We start from the raw sequence: 13659 nt of genomic DNA, 5'->3' as shown, positions 1-13659 counted from the left end.
CTGATTTATTTTCTTTCCATATAGACCTGCTTTGTGAAATTAATAAAAAGAAATGTGACTCATCACCCTGCCTCCATAACACTATATCTACAGAGTTCATGGATAAATTCAAATACTTGTTCCCCCCTGGCTTTATTGGTAAGTAACATTTGACAACTGTGCGTTGTAAAAACATTTAGCACTGGAGGACATACATCAGGATGCTATTGATTCACTAGTATTTCCTTTTTAGTCCTTTTTATTTTCCTTAAATTAACATTTGATTTGTATCCCAGTAACTTGAAACATCAATTCTGTCTCTAGAATCCAAAGCAGAAGATAAATTATTTCATATCTAAGCAGACTATGAATGCCTACCAATTCAGAGGAGATTAGTCTGCATTTAGTAATTCCAAGAGAAGTTGTTGCAGTTTGTAGTAAGGTGAAATGAATGGATTCTGACACTAATGTGTGTGGCAATTTTTATCTGAGGAATTTAGTCTCAGGTATCACCCGGAATGGATTAAAAGATTTGGGGAAATTTAAGAATTATAGCCTGACACCTGGTTGCCTTATTAAAACTTAAAACCTTTTTATTATTTTTTCAAAGGTTCAAGATATAAAATAAGTACAGATTTGTGTTCTTCACATCCATGCAAGAATGGCGCTATCTGCATTGACCAACCTGGTAATTACTTCTGCCGTTGTGTGGCTCCATTTAAAGGTAATGAACACCAAGAGAAAAGGTAAAGCAAACATAATTAACTTTAAAAAGCATTTCTGTCTCTTATCTGAACTCATTTCAGTCTTCCAACAACATTATTAGTCCTTCATTTTCTTAAAGTCCGCTTCTAAAGTGACCAACCAATTATCCCTTAGGCAGAAACAAGAGTGAAATGAGCTTTGTTTATACATTCACTGAAATAGATGAGTTTCTTACTTTTCTATTGGAAAGGCCACTGATACAACCAAATGATAAAATGAAAAGTAAGGAATTTATTGCCAGTCTATCATGTTATATTTTACATATTTTTTTCCTGTTCTTTCAGTTTCTCAAGAAATTGTCAGGTTTCTTTCTTTCTTTTCCTTTACTAAACTAATCATTATTTGTAAATTATTGTGTAGACTAATATACGAAAAGTAAATCTGGATGCTTCTTTGGATTTAGTATCTTTTCCTAAGCTATGAATTTGAAAACTAAATTAGCTAGTGTTCTCCAAAGAAACACAACCAATAGGAGATATATCTATGTATCTATACCTATCTGTGTATTATGTCAATTCATTATGAGGAATTGGCTCAGACAATTGTGGAGGTTGAGGAGTTTCATGATCTGTCTGCAAACCAGAGACCTAGGAGAGCCAGTGGTGTAATTTTAGTCTTGAATTCAAAGGCATTAGAACAAGAGGAGAGGATGGTATAAATCCCAGTCCAAGAACAAGAAAAAAAAACAGTCTCTCAGCTCAGCAAGTAAGCAGAAAAGTAGCAAGTCCTCCCTTTCTTTAGTTTTTGTGCTACTCAAGCCCTCAACAGATTGGCTGATGCCTGCCCAGTTTGGGAAGGGCAGTCTACTGAGTCTACTGATCCAAATGCTTGTATCATCAGGAAACACCCTCACAGACACACCTGGAAAAACTGTTTAATCTGGGCACTCTGTGGCCCAGTCAGGTTGCCACATAAAAGTAACCATCACAATGTTCAACTAAATACAATCAATTTAGTTATTTTCAAATGTTGTACCTAATTTTCTTAGATTTTCCATTAATGAAAAAACATAACTGCTGATAAATTTCAAGTATTTTATATCTATATAAACTCATGAAATTATAGTTCTCTTATCTGTTAACTAGATATAAGAATATACTTACCTCATGGATCTGAATATAGATTTAATGAAGTAAGTCATAGGAATACTATATCACCGGCCAGAAATTAATATCATTAAGTATTTAATTATAATTTTAAATAATTTTCTGACATATATATGTAAAAACCATTAAATATGCACATATACACTGTTTTCTAATGTTTGGTTAAGTAAGACTTAGTCTATATTTATTTAATTATACATCTTTAAAGGTACATAGAGAATTATTTAAGCAATCCTAGTAATGTAAAAAAAAAAAATAGACTTCATTTAAAAAATAATAAGCTTGACCAGCATCTAGATCTTAGTTTCTCATACCATTCTCCAATAAAAGGATCTCTTTAGATATCTAGCTGATTCTAGGACTAAAATGCAGAATGTAAAAGTGAGTGTGGAGAGTCTTGTAATGCCAGAAAGCAATGAGTATTCAAAAAACAAAACCATGAGACTATGTAAAAGGGACACATGAGCCAACTGCCAAAGCTAAAATAATTTGAGCAAAAATATAGCTTAGCCAAAATATGAAATAAATACCCATGAGTCCATACTGAGAAAAATAAATGATTGATAAATACATGAGTCAGAATAATAGACACATCTTTTATACAGAATAATTCCAAATAATTTATGAGATACTTTACACTCAAGGAAATAGAACATAACTTCTTACCTCTTGAGTTTGGGCTGCACCTAGTGACTGTATTCCAAAGTGCACAGGATGGAAATGGGGGTTGGGGGAAAGTAACATTACCATGGACAAATCTGACAAACACTGCCTAAGTCAAATGACCAATGTTCACATCAACAGCACTTAATCATGTTAATAACATAGACGTATGATATGAAGTAATGAGAATGACACTTTATCATAGGGATTTTTTTCTTAAAAACACATTATCCCGGTCTAATCATGATAAAATCATCAAACAAATCCCAATTCTAAAAATACCTGACCAGTACTTCTTAAAACTATCAAGGTCATCAAAAACAAGGGCAGTCTGTGCAAAAGATTTTTCATTTAATACAGTCATAATTATTTATTTTTGCTATTGTCATCCTTGACAGAGGAGATAGATCCAAAAAACTATTCCTAAGGCTGATGTTTAAGAATTTACTATTATTCTTTTAAAGAATTTATGGTTCCAGGTTTTATGTTTAGGTCTTTAATTCATTTTGAATTTACTTTTGTATATCATTTAAGAAAGTGGCCCAGTTTAATGATTTTGCATGTAACTGGTCAGTTTTCCTGAAGGAACTCATAAGTAAATTGAAAAGGCAACCTATGAGTTGGGAGAAGATATTTGCAAATGATATATCTGATAAGGAGTTAATATCCAAAATATATAAAGAACTCATACAACTCAACACCAAAAAAACAAAAAGTGCAGTTAAAAAATGGGCAGAGGACCTGAATAGCTAGACACTTTTCCAAGGAAGACATACAAATTGGCCAACAGACCCATGAAAAGATGCTCAATATCACTAATCATCAGGGAAAAACAAATCAAAACCACAATGAAATGAATGAATGAAATGAAATGAAACCACTCCTATCTGTCAGATTAGCTAGTATCAAACAGTTAAGAAATAACAATGTTGGCAAGGAGGAGGTGAAAAGTGAGCCCTTATGCACTGTTGGTGAGAATATAAATCAGTACATCCTCTATGGAAAATAGTATGAAAACTCCTCAAAAAGTTAAAAATATAACTACCATATGATCCATCAATTCTACTTCTGGGTATTTGTCCAAAGAAAACGAAAACACCTAGCAAAGAGATATATACACCCCTATGTTCATTGCAGTATTACTTAATTATAGCTAAGATATGGAAGCATCTTAAGTATCCATCAATAAATGAATGGATAAAGATGTGGTATAGAGCTGAGAGCATATAATACTGTATAACTCTGGTGACAGATAGTCACTTTATTTATTGAGGTGAGTATTTAATAATGTATATGAATGTTGAATCACTATGTTGTATGCCTGAAATGAATATAATATCATATGTCAACTATACTTCCACCAAGAAACAAAACACAAGAAAGTCTGAGAAATTTTCCAAACCAGAGGAGACTAAAGAAACATGAGTACTAATATTATGTTTGTGATTATCCTGGATTAGATCCTGGGGAAGGAAAAGACATTAAAGACTAAGAAAATCCTGGGGCACCTGACTGACTCCTTTGGTCAAGTATCCAGCTCTTGATATTGCCTCAGGTCATGATCTCAGGGTCATGAGATAGAGCCTTATGTCAGGCTCCATGCTCAGTTTAGTGAGGAGTCAGTTTGAGATTTTGTCCCTCTTCCTCTGCCCTTCCCTCTGTTCTCTCTCTCTCAAAATAAATTAATAAACTAAACAAAAACAAAAACAAAAAAACCCACAAAGGAATCCAAATAAAATATGGACTTTGGTTAATAATAGTGTATCAATATTGGCTAATCTGCTGTGACAAATGTACTAAGTAAGATATTAATAATAGTGGAAACTGGTTCCAGAGTATACAATATCCTCTGAACTATCTTTGTAACTCTTCAGTAAATTTAAAACTATTCTAAAATTTTAAAAAGTTTAATTAAAAATAAATTATTGCAAATAAATAATTTCTGATTCAAAATAATTTATACTTAAAAAGTCATTTTTGGTAATCATAAACATTTCTACCTTTTCATATACTCAATATTGTAGTCTACTCATTATAATGAAGTAAAGAATTCTTCAGTTAATTGCAGTGCCTTAGATTTGTAAAACAAATTAAAATGTTCAATGGATTTTCAAACAAAGACATAAATAAAACATAAAAGGAAAAACAAAGTTGATCTGTTATAAAATGAATGTTCTTAGTAATGAATGTAATATTCTTTTCTGGTAATAATGACATGTAATGAAAATTAAAGTACTAAGAATACACTATACTATCAAAAACACATTTTTGACAATTTTTAATTCACTTTTATTTATTATAGATCACTCTGCTAGAAAATCTGTCCTGTGTAACAGAAACTAGCTGCTTGTTCCTCTGTTTCCTTGGCTTCTGGCATGAGCTTAATTATCTTCTATTATTTGGGGCCATGTGAATGAGTTCACAGTGGTAGTTTTAAACTTATACTCTGATCCATAAGAAATGTACTGTAAGTCTTTTGTTCCTTTTTTCTTCTCCATTCTTGTTGGGAGTGAAATGTCTAAAAACCAGAGGAAAGAAAACCAGAAGATACAAAAACATTGGTCCCTAAATCATGTAGAAAGATGTCCATGGGTAAGAAGTATCCTCATTGTACTGAGTGAAAAAAAAAACATAAAAGTTTTTATTGTGGGGGCATGTGGGTGGCTTAGTGGGTCAAAGCCTCTGCCTTCAGCTCGGGTCATCATCTCGGGGTCTTGAGATGGAGCCCTGCATTGGGCTCTCTGCTCAGCAGGGAGCCTGCTTCCTCCTCTCTTTCTGCCTGCTTCTCTGCCTGCTTGTGATCTCCGTCTGTCAAATAAATAAAATAAAAAAAAAAAAGTTTTTATTGTGGTAAGCCACCAAAATTAGAAATTTCTTTTTCTTTACAGCAACTAACATTATTTATGCTGAAAGTTACCCCTTGAATGCTCATAAACACTTCCTTGAAAATTTCTTTGGAATTGATCTTTACAATGCCATGAATAATTATATTTTTTGAAAAATGTATCTGTATAAAACAGTTGTGAATCATTTTTATAGGAAATATACATATAATTTCTTCTTTTAAATTTGTAATTCTTAGGGAACTTGGGTGGCTCAGTCAGTTAAGCACCTGCTTTCAGCTCGGGTCCTGATCTCAGGATCCTGAGATTGAGCCCCATGTAGGGCTCTCTGTTCAGTGGGGAGTCTGCTTCTCCCTCTCACTTTCTCTCTCTCTCTCAAATAAATAAATTCAATTTTTTAAAAAAACATGCAATTCTTTATTCTTTGATTAAGTTTAAGATTGTTAGCAAATTTACAGTGTTTCAAGAAAAAATAAAAATAATATTCAGAAACACTGAAACTTCAGCAAAGCAATCATAAGATTAATATGGACTCTGAAAAACAACCTGAGGGTTTTGAAGGGGCAGGGGTGGGAGGTTGGGGGAACCAGGTGGTGGGTAATAGGGAGGGCACGTATTGCATGGAGCACTGGGTGTTGTGCAAAAACAATGAATACTGTTATGCTGAAAAAAAATAAATTTAAAAAAAATATTTAGTTGAATCATTAATTCAGTGAGGTCAGTTATTTTGTCTTGAGTAGACAATTTAGCAAACTATGTCCCAGGTAGGAAAATCCAGGCCCCTTCCTATTTCGTGTCTGTCATAAGCACCACCATACTCATTCAGTTGTGTATTGATGGCTATTTCAGCCACTACTTCAGGAGGATATGTGCTCTTTGCCTGCAAAACCTAGATTATTTATTTTCTGGCCCTTTCAGAAAACATTTGCTGACCTTCGGTGTAGAAACTTTTATAAGCTCCTTGTGGCTTTCTGTTGGTATAGTCCAGGTTTTATTTATTGGTTCTTTTTCTGCACTAATATATATTTTGTTAAAGTTATATACAAAATCTGCTTTTTATAGGAAATGTGAAATTCTGCTCTACTATATTAGGTTAATATCATGATTTTTCATTTTCAGTAAAATTGATGCTAAAAAAATAATACACGTTTGGGAATTTATAAATTGCAAGCCCCCCCTTTTTTTTATTTTATTTATTTTTTCAGTGTAACAGTATTCATTATTTTTGCACAACACCCAGTGCTCCATGCAAAACGTGCCCTCCCCATTACCCACCACCTGTTCCCCCATCCTCCCACCCCTGACCCTTCAAAACCCTCAGGTTGCCCCAACCTCCCACCCCTGACCCTTCAAAACCCTCAGGTTGTTTTTCAGAGTACATAGTCTCTTATGGTTCGCCTCCCCTCCCCAATGTCCATAGCCCGCTCCCCCTCTCCCAATCCCACCTCCCCCCAGGAACCCCCAGTTTGTTTTGTGAGATTAAGAGTCATTTATGGTTTGTCTCCCTCCCAAGCCCCCCCTTTTTTTAATTAAAAGAATATGTAAAGTTACTGTTTACCAAATATGTGAATTTGTAATATATGGTGCTTTGAGTGTTTAAGAATATACCATAGTTCAGGGGCGCCTGGGTGACTCGGTGGGTTAAAGCCTCTGCCTTCCGCTCAGGTCATGATCCCAGAGTCCTGGGATCGAGCCCCGCATCGGGCTCTCTGCTCCACAGGGAGCCTGCTTCCTCCTCTCTTTCTGCCTGCCTCTCTGCCTAGTTGTGATTTCTCTCTGTCAAATAAATATAAAAAAAAAAAATACCATAGTTCAAACATTTTGCCACTTGTAGAAGTTACATTTCATTGCTTGTTATAACTTATTAAAGCATACACTGGAGAAAGGAATTTACTCAAAAAGTAGATTGTGATTATATAGTCTACTTATGGGAACAATAGAAATAATTAGAAATATCTTTGTATATTACTTCTGGAGAGCTGAATAGTGCAGTGTTTTTATGCATGTTAGTTTCTAGCATTATAATTACAGATGCTCCACAAATAACATAGGTTTCACACATGTTATTAATGCTATATATCTCTTTTGAAATCTGTAGAATCATTTTCTTCTTTTTTAAAAAGAAAAAAATAAATATGGATAGTAAATTCCTTAACACAACAATTGTTTTTCCATGAGGTGTTCATCCAGTGGAGTTAGCTCCTGGTTAGTTTTGATTTAATCTAGGCTCCCTTCCAAGTTCTAGTTTTAGGAACTGAATTTAGCAAATAAATATCAAAAATGCATTTCCTTCAGATAGAAAGGACATTCTTATTTTGTTTTCTGTTTACTCTGAATGGAATTTTTCTTCAAGAGTGAACAGAATATTTTAACAAATACAGATTGGTTTTCACCTTCCCTAATAGAGGTAATTACTGATTTATGTCAAGAAAACCTAATGCCTTTCATGTAAGAAAGCAAGATTGGGACTAGATACATGTTCTACATGTTTGGATACCACTACTTTGTATTTTAATTAAAACCAAGATGATACAAATCAGTCATTCAAAATGAGCACTGTTGTCATTAACCAGTCTGTTGTCACAGCCAGTCACTGCTTAATGGAGCACCCTCCACTAAAGCCCTCAATGGGCAACACTCCCAAAAAGAATTTAGTAATAATAATTTATCTTGCTGTCCAAAATGTACCAAGTATTGGTTTATTATGTTTCTATGCGTGGAATAAATGGTAATAAATAATGCCTCAAGGTGCAAATTTTCTATGTATGAAACAAAAAGAAAATTATTTGTCATGCACATACATACCCCCACACACATATCTAGAATTAAATACACTTACTCATCTTCCCTCCAGAATTACATGCAATTGTGTAGGAGTCCCTATTTTATAAATTCTAGTTATGACTCTTTATTTAAAAATATAATCATGTATGTTAAATAACTAGAACTTAAATAAAAGCTTGAAATTTTAAAAAATCTAAAAAAAATAAAAATAAACTACAAGGAGTGGAAGAATATATTTAATCAGTGCCAACTAATCGGCCCTTACGCAATCAGAAATTTTAAATTATATCCACAAAATATAACTGGAGTAAAGAGAAGATGATGATGACCACCTATAATGAAAATTGCTACTGTCAGACTCAGCCATGACTCTCCTTGCCAGTAAAGCACTTAAAAAGGTAGTCCCTCACAGAATTTAGAGTGTTTTCCTAGTAGCTGAAGAAGACCACAACTCTCAAAGTGCCTATTACACATTAGTTATACTCTGAGCTATATTAATTTAATGCAATTCTCTATAGAACAGTATGATTGATAAATCTAAAATCTTAAGTGTATATTTACTAGTAATGAACAAAACTGTTGATGATTGTATAATTCATAAAATGAACCATTTGCATTTTGAATTTCATTAAATGAAGGAATCCTGAGAGAAAATAGTTTTGCATATATCATTGTTAAAGCAATAGTCTGTATTTCTATCATGTTTTGGTGGGAAAAATTAAGTTGTTACCCTTTTGTTCTGAAATATAAAAGTTTCCAATATCTAATACAAAGAAGACAGGGCTTTAATGTAAATTACTGTTTGTTTCTCAGGAAAATAAGTGCTTAAAGTAATAAGAATGTTATTTTAATAAGGCTACATATGTGCAAGTAGAATAGAAATATTGTTCGAGCAAATGTCTTATCTGCTGAAGCTTTAATGACACATGTCCCTAAATGTGTAGCAATTAAGATAAAAGAGAAAAAATGGTAATTAGCCATTAAACATGTTTTCAAAAGTAAACATAGAAGAAAGAAAACTCAGCAAAATAAAAATGCTTAAGTGTGTTGAATGCTAGAATAAAAATGCTGTTTTCTGGATAGGACACTCTGTTATGGGAACTTGTAATTAGAAAGCAGATTTAAGTACATATTTTTTAAGTGCTTGTGGAGTGAAAAAGACTAGAGTACAGATAATAGAGCAATTAGTTTTTTAGCCTTCACAGGCCATATCTCAGTCATTCTTGGTCTGAGCTACAATGGGGAACTACAGATGCTGTAATTAAATTCTCCAGTCTAGTCAATCTATAGCTATACTAAACATTCTTGTAGAACAGAATATTTTGGCTGGAAGATTTCTTCAACTCAACTATAGATCAGTTGAGTATATTAACAAGAAGTCAATTTAATTAAATGTATTTAATGAAAGTAATATGAGTTTTTTTTTAAAGTAATATGAGTATTATTTTGGAGAGGTTGGGCTAACTGTAAAGGACAGAGTTCATAACAACAATACAATAGAAAAAAATATATTCTTTTAACTGTCTCCTATTTGTTCTCCATAGCAATTTAAACCAGAAGCTTGAACTACATGTGGTTTGAAAATGAGTATTATGTTCAACTTCTTGGCAATTACATCATTACCTTTAGTCTGATAGAAATACTTACATGCTGTGGCCATTTAGGCAGTAAGAATAAAGGGAACCTGAGTAGTTGGTAGGTATATTTCTTTGTGCTATTTATAAAAGCAATTTATTCTACATGCTTCTTTTATTAATTTCTCATGCTGTTTTTAGAGTTCCTCAGTATTTAATATCTTGGGCCAATATTTAATTGTACTATTTCAATTATATTCCTTATTAATGAATCAGAGCAGTTATTTATCAGTTTCATATTCCCTACCTTTTTTCTTCATAACCTATAGAATACATTTGTATAGGTAATTATATTTGGTGATATTTTCTATAAAAATAGCATATCAAATGAAAAAATACTGTCACATACTATAAGTATGAACATATTATATTGAACATGTTACTGAGTTTAATCAACAAGATGTTATAGAGATACTTCCATCTGGGTAATCCAGTATGTGCAATGACAGGATGACAGGTCTGGCAGATTCAGAGAAATGCTTAACTATAACCTACATTTTATACTAATCAGTTTTGATTTACATTATCAACAGGGAGTAATGTACCCTTGACAATTCAACAGTTAGGGAAAATTATAATTAAGTTGAAATTTACAGAGAAGGATTAGTTTACAATGTATTCATAACAATTTGAACTCTGTAAAATTGGAAAATGATTACACTATTTTTTTTTAATTCTTACCTTCCTTGGTTTCTAGGATATTACTCACCTTTAATTTCTGGTATTATTCAGCATTCTGTATTCAACTCTTTTACTTTTTCAATATATATACTTTTAAGTTGATCAAATTTATTCACATGTATCAATGACCTCTTTCCCAGCATGTGGAGAAAAATAAACTTTTACCTTCAAATTGAAAGAACTACATGTTAATAATTTCTAAACTGCTATGCGTATCTTAGTACCATGAATGTTCCAGGAAGAAATTTAAAATAAAATAAAACAGAGTGAGCTGAAGCAAAAGAAAGCATGGGAATTTGAAGTGCTCAAAGATATTCAGTGTCACCAAAATTTATCCTAAGGGCAATGAGGTTGGAAGCACAGTCCAAGTCAGAAGTGTCATCTAAGGAGTATTAGGGCCAATAACCAGGCATTAATCTGGTGAAAAACATAATCAAATATACATCTTGAGAGTTATTCTAAACTGTAAAATAGAACTACTTTTTCTTCTATAAAAGGGTTACATACTGGAAGAAGAAAAAAATTAGGTGCTTGCAATAACTGTTATTGTCTAAAGTATAGATATGGAAACAAAGTTTGAGATGACTGGATAATTTCAGAAGATATTTAGGTGACAAACCAAACAGGATAGACTTTTATGATGTTCAGATGTATAAAGTGGGGAGAAGAAAAGAATTATGCTCAGATTCTCAGGGTAGATAAAATGAATTATTGCTCTGGAGCCACAGAGGTAGAAGAGCATGTTTAATGAAGAGAGAAATCAGCAGAGCTTCAAACATACTGAGTTTGTCAGACTATAAATTATTAAGGTAGAAGTTTCCCTTAAATACTCCTAATATGTGTGTCTAAAGCACAGGGGAGAGTAGAAAGACTATAGTTTACTAAAGCATGAGTTAGGAAGAAATATATATAATGACAAGGGAAGAATGCTTGGGATAAGCACTGAGGAAGCCTAGAAAGTAAAGAATGGATAGAGAAGAGAATACACAATGGAAACCAACAGGAAAAGTCAGAAAAGAGTGTTTCTATTAGGAAGAAATGCTAAGAAAGTGTCAAATATTGTTGGACAGAGTCCAGTACAACTTGCTGTCAATATGGTCCAGAAAAAATAATTTTTAGAGAGACTTTGAAGACCTTCATAAGAAATGTTTCATAAGTATAGCTATTGATGTTGGTGTCGAATGAGGGATGAGGATATGTAGATGAAATGAGAATGTGGAGATAGCAAGACTAGATTACTCCTTGAGAATATTTTTTTTTTTAAAGATTTTATTTATCAGAGAGAGATCACAAGTAGGCAGAGAGGCAGGCAGAGAGAGTGAGAGGGAAGCAGGCTCCTTTCAGAGCAGAGAGCCCGACATGGGACTCGATCCCAGGACCCTGAGATCATGACCTGAGCCGAAGGCAGCGGCTTAAACCACCGAGCCACCCAGGCGCCCCTCCTTGAGAATATTTGATAGGTAAGGGTAAAGGAGATATAAGTCTAAAGGGGAGGAATGAGAGACAAAGTATATTTTTATCTATGAAATTTTGAGTGGTTCATGAGGTACATGGATATCTTACATTTGTGCTTCCAGATCTACTCTGTCTAGGAAGCTAAATCATACTACATGTATATTTTCTGCCTTCTTTTGGGTTTGCCCAGTGTAGGTGAAAGGAAACGAGGACGACACAAGATGATTATTCCCTCATTTACCATTATGAATTACCACTGACTGGTTGTATCCTTTTAGTGATCGTCACATCTCTAAGATAGTGTTCTCTACATAGTCTTTTTGTCTCAGGTTCCAATACCAGCTCGCTCAACCCCTTCACACTGAATGGCACAAAGACTGCACTCTGTCCCTTGTGGTTTTAGTACACTTGTCACACACTTGTAAATAGTATCTCATTAAAATCTCTTCAACTTTCATTTTGAAAGCACCATCTCATTCCTGCCAGGATCCAGTCACACATGTTAATTTTTGTGTACTTATGGGATAATGTTATCACAACAGTAGAGATGAAACTTACAGGAAATAGAATAGTTAACAGAGAGAGGGCAGTAGAATGTGGTGAGACAAAGATCTAGAATTATGGTGACAACATTATAGACAGGAGGAGGGACAGGCCTGTCATTATTTTAAAATAAATTAACCGGGACACCTGGGTGGCTCAGTTGGTTAGGCAGCTGCCTTCGGCTCAGGTCATGATCCCAGCATCCTGGGATCGAGTCCCGCATCGGGCTCCTTGCTCCGCGGGGAGCCTGCTTCTTCCTCTGCCTCTGCCTGCCACTCTGTCTGCTTGTGCTCATTCTCGCTCCTCTCTCTCTCTCTGACAAATAAATTAAAAAATAAAATAAAATAAAAAATAAAATAAAATAAATTAACCAATGGAAAAGATGGATGGTGATATTGATAACGCTAGATATTTTGGTAGGAATTTTGGAGAGTTATCATCTGATGACATCTGTTCTTTTTTTTAATATTTTATTTATTTATTTGACAGAGACAGAGATCACATGTAGGCAGAGAGGCAGGCAGAGAGAGAGGGAGAAACAGGCTCCCCACTGAGCAGAGAGCCTGATGCGGGGCTTGATCCCAGGACCCTGAGATCATGACCTGAGCCAAAGGCAGAGGTTTAAACCACTGAGCCACCTAGGTGCCCCCTGATGACATCTGTTTTTGCGAGAACCCAAAAGTGTGGCTACTTTCTATGAGTGATGGGAACAGTAGCATGATCGAGAATTCAGGGAGAGTGTAAACTCTCACATTTAGCCAACTATCCATTTTCCTGGATTCTGATGTTGCATTGACCTTTGAAAGTGATCCTTCTAACCATGTTTTTCTATAGGAGCTGCTACTTTGCTACCCTAAGCCAGAGTCAGAGACCATTCTTGGGATTAGATTGTGAAATTTGAGAAAATGTTGCTCACACTGTTTGACATTCAAAATGTGGAATGTGGGACCACAAATATTGGCAGAAAATTACTTAACTTAGGGACAACAGTTTGAAGAAGCATAGAAGGAAGCAGAAAGGTAATATGGAGAGCTAAAAAGAAGCAGACAAACATGGTAGAGTTCCAGTGCCTAAAATACCCACCCATTCCTATGTTTTGCTGCTTAAACCAATAAATTTCTCACTGTACCAGTACTGATACTGCTAAGGTTCTGTCTCTCTTCTCCAAAAAAGGTATTATTGTGAAAACTTAGGCAGGATTGAAAT

At 34.2% G+C, this 13659-nt stretch overlaps 1 protein-coding gene across 1 annotated transcript in view; it reads left to right on the top strand.

Annotated features, from left to right (window-relative positions):
• EYS (eyes shut homolog) overlaps positions 1-13659 on the top strand; it is a 1714887-nt gene that overhangs the window by 401100 nt on the left and 1300128 nt on the right. The window contains 1 exon segment of the mRNA XM_046006082.1: positions 590-703. Coding sequence (XP_045862038.1) covers positions 590-703 — 114 coding nt within the window.

The sequence above is a fragment of the Meles meles genome, chromosome 5 (genome assembly GCF_922984935.1).
Source record: "Meles meles chromosome 5, mMelMel3.1 paternal haplotype, whole genome shotgun sequence".
NCBI classification, from domain to species: Eukaryota; Metazoa; Chordata; class Mammalia; order Carnivora; family Mustelidae; genus Meles; species Meles meles.
This window is presented reverse-complemented; position numbering and strand designations above follow the sequence as displayed.